Below are 19,410 nucleotides of genomic sequence, written 5' to 3'. Positions count from 1 at the left end.
CATATTCACAGACATCTTTACCTCTCACTGCTCCATTCTGAGGTCAGCACCTGCTTTGAGAAGATCACTATCATCCGCAGTGCCAAAGGAAAGTGAGGTAGCAAGCCCTAAAGTCCAGTGGCTCCAACATCCACCATCAGGAAGTGCTTTGAGAGGCTGGTCATGGTGCATTTTAATGCCAGCCTCCCAGATAACCTTGATCCACTGCAATTTTGCATCCCCCGCAACAGTCCACACCAGACACCATCTCTGTGGCCCTACACTCATCTCTGGAATATCTAGATAACAGGGACAGACACCTACGCCAGGCTCTTCTTTATTGCTCTGCCTGCAACACCATGATTCTAACAAATTTCATCTCCAAACTCCTGGACCGAGGAGTCAACACCCCAATCTGCCACTGGATCCTTGCCTTTCTGACTACAGTCAGTGAGGAAAGGCCACAAAACACCATCCATAATGATTCTCAACATCAGTGGTCCATGTGTTCTCAGCACTTTATTTTACGCCATACACACCCTCGACTGTGTAGCCAAATTCTACTCTAACTCCATTTATAAGTTTGCAGATGACAGCAATGTCATGGGCCGGATTTCAAACAATGATGAGATGGAGTAGAGGAAAGAGATAGAGAGTCGAGTGACATGGTGTCAAGAAAACAACACCTCCCTTTCCTGTTTCCATTGGTTATCCTTGATATGTTTCTACAACATGATTGGAGTCCACCAGTGGTAAATTAAATTGATTGGACATGATTTGGAAAGGCACACACCTGTCTATATATGGTCCCACAGTTGACAGTGCATGTCAGAGCAAAAATAAAGCCATGAAGATGAAGGAATTGTCCGTAGACCTCCGAGACAGGATTGTGTTGAGACACAGATCTGGGGAAGGATATAAACCAATTTCTGCAGCATTGCAGGTCCCGAAGAGCACATTGGCCTCTGTCATTCTTAAGTGGAAGAACTTTGGAACCACCAGGACTCTTCATAGAGCTGGCCACCCAGCCAAACTGAGCAATCGGGGGAGAAGGGCCTTGGTCAGGGAGGTGACCAAGAACCCGATGGTCATTCTAACAGAGCTCCAGAGTTCCTCTGTGAAGATGGGAGAACCTTCCAGAAGGATAACTATATCTGCAGAATTCCACCAATCAGGCCTTCAGGCCTTTATGGTAGAGTGGCCACTCCTCAGTAAAAGGCACATGACAGCTTCTTGGAGTTTGCCAAAAGGCACCTAAAAGACTCTCAGACCGTGAGAAACAAGATTCTCTGGTCTGATGAAACCAAGATTGAACTCTTTGGCCTGAATGCCAAGCGGCACCGCTCATCACCTGGCCAATACCATATCTACGGTGAAGCATGGTGCTGGCAGCATCATGCTGTGGGGATGTTTTTCAGCAGAAGGAACCGGGAGACTAGTCAGGATCGAGGGAAAGATGAACGGAGCAAAGTACAGAGCAATCCTTGATGAAAACCTGCTCCAGAGCGTTCTGGACCTCAGACTGGGGCGGAGGTTCACCTTCCAACAGGACGACCCTAAGCACACAGCCAAGGCAACGCAGGAGTGACTTCGTGACAAGTTTGTGAATGTCCTTGAGTGGCCCAGCCAGAGCCTGGACTTGAACCTGATCGTAAGTTTCTGGAGGGACCTAAAAATAGCTGTGCATCGACTCTTCCCATCCAACCTGACAGAGCTTGAGAGGATCTGCAGAGAAGATGGGGAGAAATGACCCAAATGCACATGTGCCAAGCTTGTAGCATCATACCCAAGAAGACTTGAGGCTATAATCGCTGCCAAAGGTGCCTCAACAAAGTACAGAGCAAAGGGTCTGAATACTTATGTAAATGTGATATTTTAGTTATTTCTTTTTAATTACTTTGCAAAAATTTCTAAACACCTGTTTTCGCTTTTTTATTATGGGGTATTGTGTGTAGATTGATGATAAAAAAATGAATTTAATACATTTTTAAATAAGGCTGTAACGTAGCAAAATGTGGAAAAAGTGAAGGAGTCTGAATACTTTCTGAATGCACTGTACGGCCAAAAGAGCACACCAATGCTACTACCTCAGGAGAGTAAGAACATTTGGCATGTCTCCAACAACTCTTACCAATTTCTACGCATGCACCTTCGTAATCATACTATCAAGTTGAATCTCAGCCTGATTTGGGAACTGCACTGTCCCACACCACAGGAAATAGCACAGAGTTGTGATGTAGCCCAGATAATCAGACAGACCAGCCTCCTCACCAGCATCTCCATTTACACTTCACACAGCCAACATAATCCAATAACTTTCTCACCTCGGTCATTTGTTCTTTTCCCCTCTCCTGCCATGCAGAAGATACAAAAACTTGAAAGCATTTACTACCAGACTGAGAAAGAGTTTCTTCCACACTGTCATCAGACTACTGAATGGTCCTCACATAAGCCAGGGTGTAATCCTGATCTTCCAACCTACCTCATTGTAGATGTTGGACCTGCTGAATCTACTTGTAACAAAGTACATTGGCATAGTTGGGAAGCATTCAAAGAAGAAATCATAAGAGTTGAGTACCGTCATGTTCCCTGTAAGGGTGAAAGTTAAGGATAACTTCTCTGTACTTCAGAGAACCCTGAATATCAAGGGATAAAAGAGAAAAAAGGAAACATACAGCTGGTATAGAGAACAGGACAACCTTTTTCACCCAGCGATTGCTGTCCACTTGGAATGCATTGCTGGAGAGAGTGGTGGAAACAGCGTCACAAGATGGGCACAAAGTGGATTGGTACCCTTTCATCTGTTTGGACATGGCGGGCCGAATGACCCGTTTCCATGCTGTATGACTGTCACTGAATATTCATATCACAGTTTATCATTCAATGAATTAATTCAGCAAAGTTTATCAATTCATCAAACTTTATCATTTCTATCACAGTATGTCAGACACAGAGCAAAACTGGAATAACTCAGCAGGTCGGACAGCATCTGTGGAGGGAATGCATAGGCAACGTTTCGGGTGATGGACCCTTCTTCAGACTGAAACATCGAAACGTAGAAAATAGGTGCAGGAGTAGGCCATTCGGCCCTTCGAGCCTGCACCGCCATTCAATATGATCATGGCTGATCATCCAGCTCAGTAGCCTGTACCTGCCTTCTCTCCATACCCCCTGATCCCTTTAGCAAAAAGGGCCACATCTAACTCCCTCTTAAATATAGCCAATGAACTGGCCTCAACTACCTTCTGTGGCAGAGAATTCCACAGACTCACCACTCTCTGTGTGAAGAAATGTTTTCTCATCTCGGTCCTAAAAGACTTCCCCCTTATCCTTAAGCTGTGACCCCTGGTTCTGGACTCCCCCAACATCGGGAACAATCTTCCCGCATCTAGCCTCTCCAACCCCTTAAGAATTTTATATGTTTCTATAAGATCCCCCCTCAGTCTTCTAAATTCCAGCGAGTACAAGCCCAGTCTATCCAGTCTTTCCTCATTTGCAAGTCCCGCCATCCCAGGGATTAATCTGGTGAACCTTCTCTGTACTCCCTCTAAGGCAAGAACGTCTTTCCTCAGGTTAGGAGACCAAAACTGCACACAATACTCCAGGTGCGGTCTCACCAAGGCCCTGTACAACTGCAGCAGAACCTCCCTGCTCCTAAACTCAAATCCTCTTGCTATGAATGCCAACATACCATTCGCTTTCTTCACTGCCTGCTGCACCTGCATGCTTGCTTTCAATGACTGGTGCACCATGACACCCAGCTCACGTTGCATCTCCCCTTCTCCCAATCGGTCACCATTCAGGTAATACTCTGCTTTCCTGTTCTTGCCGCCAAAGTGGATAACCTCACATTTATCCACATTATATTGCATCTGCCATGCATTTGCCCACTCGCCTAATCTATCCAAGTCACTCTGCAGCCTCCTAGCATCCTCCTCGCAGCTAACACTGCCACCCAGCTTCGTGTCATCCGCAAACTTAGAGATGTTGCACTCAATTCCCTCGTCCAAATCATTAATATACACTAAATAACTGGGGTCCCAGCACTGAGCCTTGCGGTACCCCTCTAGTCACTGCCTGCCATTCCGAAGAAAGGTCACGACACAAAAAGTTGCTAATCCATTCTCTCCACAGATACTGTCTGACCCACTGAGTTACTCCAGCACTTTGTGTTTTGCTCAAGATTCCAGCATCTGCACTTTCTTGTGTCTCCTTATCACTCAGTGAATCTTGCTCTCACTGAGTATCAGTCTCAGTACAGGAGTCACTGAACCAGGTGATATTGTGGCCAAGCATTTTAATGCGCTGAATTTAAGCTGAGGACGGCACAGTTAATAGTACTGTTGCCTCGCTGCGCCAGAGAACCAGGTTCAATCCACCTCAGGCGCAGTCAGTGGGCCGAAAGGCCTGTTGCGAAGCTATATCTCTCTCTACAATTCCTTAAACCTTCCTCTCATAGTTTATCAGTCACTAAATTTCCGCTCACACTATATCAGTCAATGTGTTTCCTAACACAGCATATCACTCACTGGGCTTTCCTATCACATTATATTAGTCACTATGCTTCTTAGCACAGAGTATCAGTCACAGTGTATTCTGATCACATTATGGAACTAATCAGGCTTCCATTCCGCAGTATGTCTAGCACAGTACTTTTGTATAGCTGTTCATCAGTTATTGAGCTTTCCTAAAACAGGATTTCTAGCACTAAACTTCACTATTATAGTACATCAGTCACTTTGTTTCCTTAGACCATGTATCCATCACTGGGTATACCTGTCAGTCGCTGTGTATTTATAGTATAGTCATTGTGCTTTGGTACCATAGTGTATCGATCATTTTCCTCTCATAGTACATCAAGTGAGCCTTCCCTAGAATAGCACTATCTGTACTTTTAAACACAGCATGTGGAATCAATTTATCAGCGTGGCCACTATTTATTTCAACATCACTAAATCCCCACACAATTTCTGAAACCAGTTAATGAAGTATGTGTTGCAGCAAGCCCGAATACTCTTTCTGAATACTCTTATTTTCTTCTTATTTTTCTCTCATATTTTCCTCTTATTTCTAATCAAAAAGTTCAGTCCAGGCTCTGAAATGTGTAATGGATACATTCTACCTTCCCCTTCTTTCTTCATTGTTGCAAAATTACATTTTATTTCAGTAAGACGTTATTTGTGTATCAGAAAATTATGGCTCCTACCTTTCTCACTGACACTTTCGCTTTCTATTTCCACATCTTCACAACTGGTGTATTCTGGAGTTGATGCTCCCTCCTCCTCAGAGCTGCTTACTGATATTTGTCTTTTTTTACCCACTTTCTTCATTCTATGTGGTTTTGGTGGAGGTGGCCTGACAGATTCTGATTGGTCAGAACTAAGAGAATCATTTCTCAGCATGGTTTCACTTTTTTCCCGCTGAGTTCGAGCTACAGCAGAGCTGGGATCCAGGTGAGACTGCTTTCTGTAGGAGTCTTGGTCCTTTGCATCCAGGTGCTCAGTCGAAGCGGTGCTCCTTCCCTGTGTTGGTGGGCTGTGATTGCTCAGATGCTGCTGTCGAGAAGCTGACAGCTGTACATCTGCATTTCTTTCACTGGGGTAGAATTTCTGCACTTCAGTCGGGGAATGCTGCTCTTCCTGTTGCTGTGTCCTTCTTGGTAATCTATGCTCTGTTACTTGGCCCTCTTCAACCGGTGTATTTGGAAGGGATGCATCACTGTGTCTCCTTTCATGTCGTGCTCTTGACACTTCAGCATGCATGCGCATCTGTTGCTCCTCGGGTAGGGATTTAGCAGGATACCGTGCTAGATTGGGATCACTCTTGTATCGGTTCTGATATTCCTCTCCATTCCATTCCGCGTTCTTATCTTCCAGTTTCTCCCCTTCTAATTTTTCACCCATGACCTGATAGTCCTGTGATCGGCCTTTCTCCAGCCGCCGGCTCCCTCGCCGCTCTTTATGTTCTCTTTCTTCGGCTGGCCTGTCACTCTGCCGAGGGGATGTCTTTGGTGTGCGTTTCCGTTCACCTTTCTGCACTTTTCCATTCTGTTCTGAAAATGAAGAATTCTTCCTCCTACAATGATGAGTATTAACAATATATGTAAATATTTTACACCAAACCTGTAATTTCAGAATTTTTGAAACCAGTAAAATTAAGCAGATCCATTAAAGACAAGTAAAACATGTTAATATAAATCCAGATGGTGACAACAGTCTTGAGGTCCAGTACAAATAATCCCAATATTTAGAATTAAGTCCCATTTAAATGTAGATTCCACAAAATAACATGGACAAGATTTATACCACCCAATTGACCATATATCTCTAGCCAGCTTTATTTACATCTACTGCTTTTAAATACAAAGTTCAAAAACACAACATTTCTTGGACATAATGCTTAAATAGAAATGAGGTAGAATTCACCCTGACAATTCAGAAATGGATTAGCTGTAATCCAAGAGGTAAATCAAATACACCTTCTCTGATGAATCACAGGGCTGGATGTTGGACAAGGGTCAACGGGACTTGAATTACTGAAACCCAGAGTACTCCATTTCAGCCAATATTCAGGTGAATATTATCTGTTCCCAGTCCAGAGAATCCCATCCTTTCTATTGCCTGGTGACCAGAATACACAATATAACACCTCAGGCAAAATCAATATTTTATAAAGTTACGTGCCATAACTACCCTGCTTGTACGTTTTAGTCACCTCCTCTAATGAAGCCTGGTTTAGGACACCCCGGCTTAACAGACAGAAAATGGCGGGATGCTTGGGAGCTTTGATGTACTCAGGGATCTTGGAGTGCAAATCCACAACTCCCTGAAAGTGGCAACACAAGTGGACTAAAGAAGGAATGCTTGCTATTATTAATCGGGGCACTGAGTAAAAAGTTTGTCAAATCATATTGCAGCTGTAAAAAAATTTGGCTAGGCCATATTTGGAGTATTGTGTGCAGATCTAGTCACACTATAGGAATAATTTGGTGACTCTGAGGGGGATGCAGGATGAAGTTAACCGGGATGTTGCCTGGATTGAAGTGCATTGGCTCTAAGGAGAGGTTCAACAAACTTGGATTGTTTTCTTTAGAGTGCCGGAGACTGAGGGGTCAACCTGACAAAAGTTCATCAGATTATGAAGGCAGAAACAGGGCAGATAGTCAGTCTTTTGTCCAGAGTGGAAAGGTCATAGTTTTAAAGAGGACAAAGATTTAAGGTGAGACAGGCAAGTTTATTTTACACAAAGTGTGGTAAGTTCCTGGAACGCTTCCAGGGGAGATGATAAAAGCAGATATGATAGCAACATTTAAGAGACATTTTAATCAGGCCGGGAAATAGCAGGGTTTTGATCATGTGTTTGCAGATGAGATTAGTTTAGAGACATAATGACTTCAGATGCTGGAGCAAAAAACAAATCAGTGCTGGGGAAAATCAGTGGTTTGAGCAGCATCTATGGAGGGAAATAAATTGTCCATTTTTACAGGTATTAGTTTAGATTGGCATCATGGTCAACAGACACGGCGGGTGCAAAGTCTTCTTGTTGTGCTGCATTACTCTATGTTCCATAATATTCACATCACTCACCAACACTAACACAGATTATCCAGTCCACTGTCAAATTGTTCTTTGTTGGTGTTTTTTCTATACTGTCCACGGCAACTACACTGCAGACAATAACTACACTGGTTATGTAGTGCTTGAGTTGTGGCCCTGTGGATGATGTCTAAATCCCATTATCTTAAGAAGGAAAGCATTTAGTTACCATCCCTAATTGCCTTTGAGAAGGAGGTGGTAAGCTAGCATCTTGAACTATTGTGGTCCATCTGGTAAAGGCATTCCCACAGTGTTGTTGGGAAAGGAGCTTCAAGAACAGCATAACTCACTTTTTGTCAGTGCCTTTGTGACTACAAGTTAAATGTATCCAAAGGATCACATAGTGTTGAGGTCCATTTAGATATAAAACCAATCCAACCTTCATCATAAACCTTAAACATGTGATTCAAATGCAGTAATACTGATTAAATCAACCCAGACCTGGATAAAATACTAAATTGGGCTGCAAGGTGTAGTGTGAATTCCCATTAGGTTAATTACTAATTGCGGTTGCATTCATTCATCTGAATATTCAAGGCAAAAGGAGGGACACTTCTAAGGCTACAGATATGAGGTGCTACTTGCTTTTATGTAATGAATTTTCAAAGTGTGATTATCATTGTAAGACCTCATTTATTGCCTGTCCCCAGAAGATGATGCGGGAATCATGATACAACTCCATGGTTTGCTGTGCACTTCAGGATCAATCAAAACTCAAAAACTTTGATGTGGGACTGCAACCACACAGAGACAAGAGTAGCTAAGGATACCTGATATCCTTCCGTTAAGGATATTTGTTGGGTTTAAAATTTGTCAACTACATGGTCACTTTCACTGAACTTGGCTTTGCACTGCCAGATTTTTATTTATGTACTGTACTCATCAGAAATAGGAGCTGGAGATAATCATTTGCCCCCTTAATCTTGCTCCATCGTTCATCATGATCAAGGCTGATCTTCCACCTCAGCACCATTTGGGGCCCAATCCCTTTATTCTTAGATTCTCCGAAAAGCCACAAACCTATCAACATTTTGAATGAACAAAATGACAGGACCTCTATTACTCATCCAAGTGAAGAATTGCTTGGCTCACCACTCCTCGAGTGCAGAAATTCTCCTTGTCTCAAGTCCTAAACAGTCAATCCCTTATTCTCAACCTGCAGCCCCTCGTTATAGACTCCTTAACCATGGCAGAACAATCAACTTGCATCCAGCCCACCAAGCCCTACAATAATTGTGTAGGTTTCAGTGAGATCTCCTATGATTCTTCTAATCAGCCGCTTGAAGTTCAGTGCCAGTCTATTCCTGGAACCAGTCCAGTGAATAATTCTCAAATTCTTCATTTGCCAGAATGGAATTTGATTAACATTCTCCCAATAATTTCCAATGGCCCTTGGACACAGAATGCTGCTTTAAAGAGAAAGTAAGTACTTGGATCATGGTAAATTGGGGTTCCAAAACCTACAAATTACAGCAAGCTGCACAAAGCAGAGGACTGCAGAAAGAAAAATCAGTTTGACTTTACCAATTGAAATGAAAGTGGGGAAATCGGGTCAGAACAGGAAACATGGAATCTAAATGACGGACATGGTAAATAATAGGACATTTGAACGTGTCATGAGTGGTGGTGATAAAGATGAACCTTCCATGGAAAAGAGGTAACGAAGAGGATTTATGAGTTCAGGGCAATAGACATTACCTACATGGACTCCAGTAAGGCCTTTGCCAAGGAAGAAAGTTAGAATACAATGGGCCAGGATTAGGTAGCCAATTGGATACAAAATTGGCTCGGTGGAGGACTCAGGGGATGGTAGTGAAGGGTTGTTTATGAGATTGGAGGCCTGTAACAGTGTTGTGCTGCAGGGATTGGTGCTGGGTCATCTGTTGTTTTCCATATGTATGTTAACTACTTGGATGAGAATTAGGTTAGCACTATCATTAAGTTTGCAGATAGCTCCAAAATTAGTGTGTGAAGGTTTATCTTAGGGTACAACAGGATCTAGGTCAACTGGGAAAATGGGCACAGGAATGGAAAATGTAAATTAACTCAGACAAGTATGACATGATGCATTTTGGGAAGAATGTGACGTCGAAGACAGAGGTATGCTGACGGGCAGGACAGGTGGAAAAGGGATTCATTTAAATGTTTTAAGTGATTTTTAAAGTTTAAAATGTGAAAAACTTTAAAAATATAACAACCATTTGAACCACAGGCCAATGGTGAGTTAGATGGGCTTAAAATTGTTGCGCTATCGTGTACCGTTTTGGCTGTATTTTGGGAACAAATATATCCACAAACCCACTTACAAATATATCCACAAACCCACATATATACAAGATGAGAGTTCTAGTAATATAATATATATAGATAGATGGGCCAAACATAGGGAAATGGGACCAGCACATTAGCGTGGATGAGTTGAGTGCATAAACCTATGTGGCAACTCTTTATAGGAAGGGAAAGAACTTTAGGGGAGGAATAACAGTGAAGGGCGTTTGGGAAGAAAGACTGGATAATAGGAAGAGGAAATTACTCTGTGATATGATGAACAAGCAGGAAAGCAGACTAGATTGTGCCATGCTGGGGGACAGGGAAAGATAGGATCATGGGAAAGGGAAGGAAGTAAGGATCCTGTGGTGGCAAATAGGATGAAGAAAAGTCAGTGGAGTGGGGTAAGTAGAGGGATGTAGGCTGACTTTAGTTTGAATCAGATCTCAGTCACTAGATCTTACTGCAGTAAAGCCTTTCTTGGAGGTAATGCCTCCTAGTAGCCAATGAGGCACCATTATTTATAACCAGCAACTCACCATCCGAAAGCCAATTATTCTGACAGCCTAAACCACAAGTCTATTTACAATGACTGCAATGATATTTTCTCTTGTTTAAGAATTTAAATCCACCTATATTCCAGCTCCCCATTACCATTATCAGGATGATTAAAAAATTCTCAACATCCTCACCAATGCATTCAAATTTTTCCATGAGCTTAATTCTTCTTACAGTTTTATCAGACAGGCAGGAGTTTAAAATTCTGGTGTGGGGCAGCATTGGTTAAAAAAAAAATCATGGCTGTGAGAAAATATCCCAAGTGAATCAAGAAATATGATATTATTAGGAAATGTGCTATATGTTAGATGTTAGAAGTGCATATTTCCCTAATGATTGCTCGCAATCCCCTGGCTATTTATCCTTGTATCCTTTTCCTGAACACTTTATAGTCAGATATATTAGGCACCCAGAACTCACTATTTCTACGCCATTTTCATGTTGCTATTAAATTATATTCCCATTTGGCTATTAGTACTTGTGGCTTAACAACCATTTCACCATACTGCCCACCTATATTTCTAGTGAACCTTCTTGGTCCACTGATAACTCATACGGTACTACTTCCGTCGCCAGCACTATCTAGCACTCGTCTTATTTCTTATTTCTACTTCTATATATTTAACTCGTAGAAATATTAAGCCATGATAAACCACTTCAGCTGCAACACATTGCACAATGACTCAATGGTGATTCAAAATAGAACAACGTGGGTTTTAATGCTTCTTTGATTACCTCTCCCCAGGGGGTTCGCTCCTAGATCTTGATGCAGACTGTTTCTGTTCAAAACCCATCTCTTGCCGAGCAAGTTCAGACACCCGAGTCTTGTCAGGCAGAGTAGCCTCTTGTGCCGGTACTACTGTATTTAAAGGAGTCTGGGAACGTGAGCGCTCTTGCAATCTTGCTTTCTTTTCTCTTGGAGCATCCGAACCACCACCAGTAGCTGTGTCACTCAAGGTTCCATCCTGATTTGACGTCTGTGGTGTTCCACTTCCAATGAACCACGCTTCTGATTTTGTAAGAATTTCCTGCTGCTTACGACATAAATTGCATACCCACATTACCTAGTCAAGATAAGAAAAGTAATTAAGTGATTAGGCCTCAGACTCTTCCAACTTAAATCTTCAAATTCTGCATCATGATGCTTTTACGTTATTTCACGTTATATTTTGACTCAAGCTTTCACTTTATGCAAAGGATTCAGTTGTCTAGTTAGTTCACATTAACATTCCCAAAATGCCCACTCACCCAACCTTTCCAAGTCACCCTGCAGCCTCATAGCATCCTCCTCGCAGCTCACATTGCCACCCAGCTTTGTGTCTTCCGCAAACCTGGAGATGTCACATTTAATTCCCTCGTCTAAACCGTTAATATATATTGTAAATAACTGGGGTCCCAGCAGCGAGCCCACATAAACTGACACCTATTATTGCGATACATACATAAAACTGAAACGTACAGACCTAGGTGACCTAGTGGATGATTTGCAAAAAGCTAGTATGCAATACTAATCAGGGAGAATGTCACAGCTGCATTCAGAGAGTATATAATGGAGGGATTCCCAGAGGGAGAATATGGGTGGGGCTCAAAAACAAAAAAGGTGCAATTCTCCTGTTGGGATCATATTATGGGTCTCCCAAGGGGGAAAGATGAACAGATATGTAGACTGATAATGGAAAGATGTGAAAACAACAGAGGTGTCATAATGGTTGACTTTAACGTCCTCAATATTGTCTGGGATTTCCTTAATGCAACAGTCTTAGATGGAGAAGAGGCTTCTAGGGTTAGGTAATCTCCAGCCAGTGATTTTGAGAACATGGACAGGTACATCATCTGGTCCAGATGCTTTCCAAGGGTGCAACCTCATGAAGGATCTTCTGATGTTGGTCTCGGTGATGGAGATTACCAGGCCATCAGGTGCTATGTGGTCCCAAGAAGGCTATGTGGTCAGTGTTCTCCCTTTCAAAGTGTGCATAGTACGCATGAACTTATTTGAGAGTGATGCCTTGCTATCATTTGAGTTGCCACTTGGTTTTGTCTTGTAGGAAGTGGTGGTGTGCAAGCACTACCACAGCTGCCAAATCCCTACCTCATCCTCCAATTTAGAGCAAAAGTTTATCTTTTTGATGGCCTAATTGAGGTCGTATCTGTATTTCCTCTGTGAACCCGCATTGCTAGACGAATGCCTGAGATCTGGTCCTCAGTAGAACGCAGACGTCCTGGTTTATCCAAAGTTGGGAAATACCAGGGAGGGTTTTGGTCGGAACACACTGCTCCACACATTTCCTTATAAAACTGGTAACAACTGTCACATATTTGTTCATTGTCTTACAAACTTTGAGGAGGTGACAAAAGTAATCGATGAGGGTAGGTAGTGGATGTAATTTACATGGACTTTATTAAGGCAATTGGCAAGGTCCCGCAGGGCAGGTTAATCCAAAAGATTAAAATGCAGAGGATCCACAATGATTTGGTTGGTTAGATCACAGTAAAGAAGGCACAGCAGAGACTCCACTTCCTGAGGATCCTCAGGAAAACCAACCTGCAGGAGAAGCTCATGATGTCCTTCTATCGCTGCTCCATCGAGAGTGTGCTGGCATACTGTATAACCACATGGTATGCCAGCTGCTCAGAAAAGGACAGGAAGGCCCTTCAGAGGGTCATCACGACGGCCCAGAAGATCATCGGCTGCTCACTGCCCTCCCTGGAGCACCTGTTCAGCCTACACTGCCTCAGTAGAGCAGGCAAAATAATAAAAGATCCATCCCACCCCGGCCACCGTCTGTTTGTTCATCTGCCCTCTGGTCGACGTTTCAGGTCGATCAAATCCCGAACAAACAGACTTAAGAACAGTTTTTACCCCAGGGCCATACGAGAACTGAACACTACCTTCTGCAATAGGCAACACTGTTAAAAAATCTTTTGTACTTAATATAATTTGTATTTATTTGTTTTTGCATTTATTGCATATATGTTTGTACGCACCGTCAGGATTGGCTATTTTTTAATTTCGTTGTCCTCGTTGCAATGACAATAAATGAATATTATTATTATTATTATTATTATTATTATTATTCAGAACTGGCTTATCCGCAGAAGACAGAAGGTAGTGATGGAAGGCTGTCATTCAAGCTGGAGGTCAGTACCGATGCTGTTCCTCAGGGCACATTGCTGGAGCCTCCGTTATTTCTGATATATATAATTGACTTTGATGAAAACATACATGGGTTGGTTGGTAAATTTGTAGATTACATAAAAATTGGGAGAACTGTGGACAGTGAAGAAGGTTGAAAGGATACAGTGAGATATAGATCAGTTACAAATATGGGTGGAGAAATGGATGGAATTTAATTTGTGCAGGTTTGGGGTATTGTACTTTGGGAGAGCAAAGTAAGGGGAAAGTATACAGTTAATGGCAAGACCCTTAACAGCAATGATGTACAGAGGGGTTGCGGTCCAAGGTCGTGGTTCCTTGAAAATAGCAACACGCATGAATAGAATGGCAAAAAAGGTGTATGGTATATATGCTTTCGTTGATCAGAGCATTTAGTACAGAAGTCAGAGTCAGGAAGACATGTTACAGTTTTATAAAACATTGATTTGTCTGCTGTTGGACTATTGTGAGCAGTTCCCGCTGTCCCTGAATAAAAAGGATGTGGAGGTTTTGGAGATGGTGCAGAAGAGGTTTACAGAATGTGGCCTGTATTAGAGGTTATTAGCCATCAGGAAAATTGGAAGAGGTTTATATAATTATGAGAAGCAAATATAGGGTTGACAGTCAGAAACATTTTGCCAAGGTGGAAATATAGATTAGTAAAGGGCATAGCTTTACGATGAGCGGGGAAAGTTTAAAGCAGACAAATATACAGAGAATGGAGTGATATGGATTATGTGCTGGTAGAAAGGATTAGTTTAATCTTGCATTGTGTTCAGCACAGACACCATGGGACAACGGGTCTGTTCCTGTGCTGTATTATTTTATGTTCCTGCTGCAACAAGCAAGTGGAAAGCATAAATATATATATTTTTTAAATAAGGAATACAAAAGGGGAAATGAATATAAAAATAGAGAGGGTATGCTTCACTTAAATAGACCAGTGATGAGACTACATCTAGAGTCCTGTGTATAGCATTGGTCTCCTTATTTATGTGACTGCATTCGAAGCAGTTCAGGGAAGGTTTAAAAGGCTGATACCTGGAATATGAAAGCTGTCTTATAAGAAAAATGTTGGCAGGTTAAGCTTGTACCCACTGGAGTTTAAATGAGTGAGGAGGTTAAGAATGAAACATGAAGATTCTGAGGGACCTTTAATGGGTGAATGTGAAAAGGATGTTTCCTCTTCTGGAGATTCTGGAACTGTGGGTCACTGTTTAAAATTACGGGAATGCTAATTTATCTGTCCCCTTCTCACCTTAGAAATATATCACTGTTAGTCCTTGGTAATTAAATAACCACAGCACAAATGTAAATCGTATATGGTCCAGAACTGGAACTAAGGCATCTATCATGTGAACAAACATCCCAATTCACATGTCAGCTAATTGGAAACACTCAATAAGAACTAAACCGTTCATCTAAAATTTTACATTGCCACAACTAAAATGATTGTTGTTATCTTATCATGTCATACATGCACTATGACAGTAAGATCTCTAATTTATGGGCCACATTTAATGTTCCAAGTTGATTTACAGGAACATTATCAAATAAAATGGGCACAGAAGCGCACACGGAATTTTTAGGCAGGACAAACAAATGTTTGGTCATTGAGAGGGGAGGGCTGCTAGGATTGTCTAAATGACGGGAAAATCATGGAGACTTTTCAGCACCGTCCAGTCAATCGTATCTGTGCCTCGAACAATGCCGTCCAGCTTCATCCCATCTTTCATCTATTGGTCCATAGTGCTACACGTTACAACATTTCAAGCACACATCCAAGTAATAGATAATGTTTTTTCGCCTCTAACACCTTTTCAAGCAGCACCACGCTCTGAGTGAAAAAAAAATCATTCTGTGTCGCTTCGCTAATCCTTCAACCAATGATCTTAAGCCAATACCTCCTGAATTTGAACTTCTCTCCTAAGGGAAATTAATCCTGTCTATGTTAGTAGACAGGTGAGATTCAGAGAAAGATGTCCAAACCCTAAGTCTTGGCCGCTCAGGTGCAGTCAGCAATAACAATGCCGATTACCTAGGAGATCTTCAGGATTGAAGAGGAAAAGAGTGTGAAGCCAGGGAGGGATATAAAAATAGAAAAGAGAATTTACAAAACGTGGCTCAACCAGTAGCCAATGGTAGTCACCAAGAGTAAGAGCGCTGGGTGATCTGATGACCATCAAATCCAGGTTACTCAGCATTTCTATTCACTTAGTCTGCAGAGTTTGGATGAGTTAGGTGAACATGAAAGTCTGCCCAGGGGATGCAAGAGAGTCTGCTCCGGGTTCACTAGAACTGCTGCTGCAGAAGCAAAAAGCACATTGAGAGCAACACCAAGATGTCCTTTAGTGAAAGTTGTAATTTCCAACCGTACAATCATGTCTACTACAATAGCATATCAATGTTATAAACCATAGCTCACTTAAATTCACTTCATTAAGATATACTTACACGGCACTTCTTTTTTTTAAAAACTCACCAAAACCATCAACTCTTTATATGCATGAAATTGTACATCTGATTATTTTCAACAATGTTCAATTATTTATTCAACCGAACATAAATTTTATCTCTGTTCATAAACACTGTATCGCAAGTTGCACAATACTTCAAAATTGTCTGTTTTGAGCAGGTGATTCCGGTAGATCACTTCTTCAGACAATTCTCACACACCTCCTGTTTTGTAACATGTAGTTTAGTTTAGTTTAGTGATACAGCATGGACACACTCTTCAACCCAACCCTTATCTGCTAAGGAGACTCAGGTCCTTTGGAGTGCAGGGGGCACTCCTAAGGACCTTCTACAACACGGTGGTGGCATCGGCCATTTTCTATGGAGTGGTCTGCTGGAGCAGCAGCATCTCAGCGGCAGAAGGGAAGAGACTCGACAAGCTGGTCAGGAAGGCCAGCTCTGTCCTGGGATGCCCCCTCGACTCAGTGCAGGTGGTGGGAGAGAGGAGGATGATGGCAAAACTAACATCGCTGCTGGACAACGACTCCCACCCCATGCAGGACACTGTCACTGCACTGAGTAGCTCCTTTAGTGACAGACTCCTTCATCCCAAGTGCGTGAAGGAGAGTTGTAGAAGGTCCTTCCTTCCCGCTGCTGTGAGACTGCACAACCAGCACTGCTCCCAGCAGACGAGTCAACAATAACAGCTAAGAACACAGAAAACTGATGACAATTTATGTATTTTTATTTATAATGAATGATCTCTTGCTCTCTTACTATCCACTTTGCTGCTGTAACACTGTAAATTTCCCCAGTGTGGGACGAATAAAGGAATATATTATTATTATTTTCACATCTCTCTTGCACTTGTGAATGTGCACTTGTGTCAGATGATTTCCCTCCCTCCCGTTCATTCGAGTCCCTGATCCCTAATCCTGCTGCCCCCTTCAATCCCATTTACTTAGGTTTCTGATTTCCCCTTATCTATCCCAATCTCTGAAACACTCTATCCGTGCCTTTCATTGGACCGTGAGGCCCTCATTCCCTCCTGTTCATTTGAGTCCCTGCTGCTCTCTATACTTCTCATTCACTTGGGTCCATGATACCTTCTATCCCCCTCATTTACTCGAGTCACCAGTGACCTATATTCCCCACGTTCACATGGGAATATCACCTTCCAGGAAGGACAAAGTGAGGACAGGAAAGAGGAAGGGTCAGATGTTTATGGTGAGTGAGAGGTGGACTCAGGATGCAAAGCAATACGAGCATAGGCATAAAAGGTGAGAGCATGAAGCGACCTAATGACTAATTGTTGCAACTGAGTTCATGTTGTTCAGTAATCTAGCAAATGCAATGTATAATAATAAATAATAACAAAGAGACCTGGGTGTCCTTGTACAGGGAGGTGCAATGAGACCTGGGTGTCCTTGTACATCGGTCACTGAAAGTAAGCATGCAGGTACAGCAGGCAGTGAAGAAAGCTAATGGCATGTTGGCCTTCATAGCGAGAGGATTTGAATATAGGAGCAAGGAGGTCCTACTGCAGTTGTACAGGGCCCTGGTGCGACCACACCTGGAGTATTGTGTGCAGTTTTGGTCCCCTTATTTGAGGAAGAACATTATTGCTATTGAGGGAGCGCAGCCTAGGTTCACCAGATTAATTCCCGGTATGGTCGGACTGACATATGATGAAATAATGGATCGACTGGACTTATATTCACTGGAATTTAGAAGGATGAGAGGGGATCTTATGGAAGCATACACAATTCTTAAGGGATTGGACAGGCTAGATGCAGGAAAAATGTTCTCTGTGTTGGGGGAGTCCAGAACCAGGGGGTCACAGTTTAAGATGAAAGGCTGGGCCATTTAGGACTGAGATGAGGAAAAACTATTTCACCCAGAGAGTTGTGAATCTGTGGAATTCTCTGCCACCGAAGGCAGTGGAGGCCAATTCACTGGATGTATTCAAAAGACAGTTATATATAGTTCTTAGGGCCAACGGAATCAAGGGATTTGGGGAGAAAGAAGGAATGGGATTTTAGAGATCAGCCATGATCATATTGAACGGGAGGGAGGGAAATCATCTGACACAAGTGCACATTCACAAGTGCAAGAGAGATGTGTGGAAACAAAGCTAACTATCTCCTGATTCAATCGGATTTAAGGTGCGTGATACTAACATATTGACAAATACTTGATTAGTACGGGTGTCAATGGTTATGGGGAGAAGGCAGGAGAATGGGATTGAGAGGAAAAGATAAATCAGCTATGATTGAAAGGCAGAGTAGACCTGATGGGACGAATGGCCTACTTCTACTCCTAAGACTTAAGAACATCAATAAAAGAGGGATTGAGGAGTAGTGTAAATTAGACCAGGCAAATTCAATGTTCAACCAGATACAGAACAAATATAAAGATTGGCAAAACCTAACAGTTAGGGGGTGAAGAAAGGCAATCAAGTAATGGATTTTACATTGACACATATTGATAATTCAAAGCATGAGTGAGAATTCATTGATTTACAGTGCCAGGAAGCTTTTTTAGCCATGTCTTGCTTGGAGAGATGATATGAAGTAGGATGAGAAAGGTTCCAATGACACGACGTTGGGAGGATGTTAAGGAAGGGAATCTACTTACGTTGTTTACATTTATCTCTACTCTTACCTCAACAAAAATCTGAATTCTCACCTGCCACACACTGGTCCTAAATGTAACGGCTGATCAGGCAAATTGATTCTGATCACTGACGCTTCTCCTATCTAGATCATCATCCGGTGTATTGAGTAACTCGTATGGAAATGGATCCTGAATTTATACAGAGCCATTTAAATTCTGGATTGGTTGATATCAGGAACTTTTCAACAACAAGTTTAACTAAAAAAATAAATACTGTAACTCAAGGTAAACAATGACTCCCAAACTGCCTGTTTCATAACGCCAACATTGACTGAAAGTAGTCTAATATAGATTTTCATATCATATTTGGTTTACTTCATAATCACACAATATTTTCATTCCATATTAAACTGACAACATTATTATAGTCCCTGGCATCACCAATACAAATGTCACAGTTAACGACCAAGGAAATCTTTGCACCAAGGAGCACAGCACTGACAACAAATACAGCCCTTATACTCACACAGTAACAGCAGACAGTGCACCAAATGAACTTCTGCTCTTAGCAATTCAAAGCTGCTTGTTCAGCAGACGACAATCTCTGAACTAAGACAGTTCTAAGTGTTAACTGCTTCTTGTCTCCAAGAGATGAATTATTGTGCAGGGTGCACCAAACATTTCATGAGTCGTGCCTGTGCCCAACCATCAGACCAGAGTTTAATTTTAATTATTTGGATTCAGTCCAAACTAATCCAAATTTAGAATAACAATCCACAGATGTCA

General features: G+C 42.1%; 1 protein-coding gene across 13 annotated transcripts in view; it reads right to left on the bottom strand.

Annotated features, from left to right (window-relative positions):
• LOC144593435 (regulating synaptic membrane exocytosis protein 1-like) overlaps nt 1-19,410 on the bottom strand; it is a 338,785-nt gene that overhangs the window by 144,127 nt on the left and 175,248 nt on the right. For all 13 annotated transcript variants that reach the window (XM_078398979.1, XM_078398984.1, XM_078398980.1 and 10 more), the window contains 2 exons: nt 11,136-11,464; nt 5,186-6,054 (listed from right to left, as the gene is read on the bottom strand). In XM_078398979.1, the coding sequence (XP_078255105.1) occupies nt 5,186-6,054; nt 11,136-11,464 (1,198 nt within the window). The remainder of the gene's footprint in view (nt 1-5,185; nt 6,055-11,135; nt 11,465-19,410) is intronic.

The sequence above is a fragment of the Rhinoraja longicauda genome, chromosome 5 (genome assembly GCF_053455715.1).
Source record: "Rhinoraja longicauda isolate Sanriku21f chromosome 5, sRhiLon1.1, whole genome shotgun sequence".
Taxonomy (NCBI): Eukaryota; Metazoa; Chordata; class Chondrichthyes; order Rajiformes; family Arhynchobatidae; genus Rhinoraja; species Rhinoraja longicauda.
Note: the sequence above shows the minus strand (reverse complement) of the source record. Positions and strands in the feature narration are given on the sequence as shown.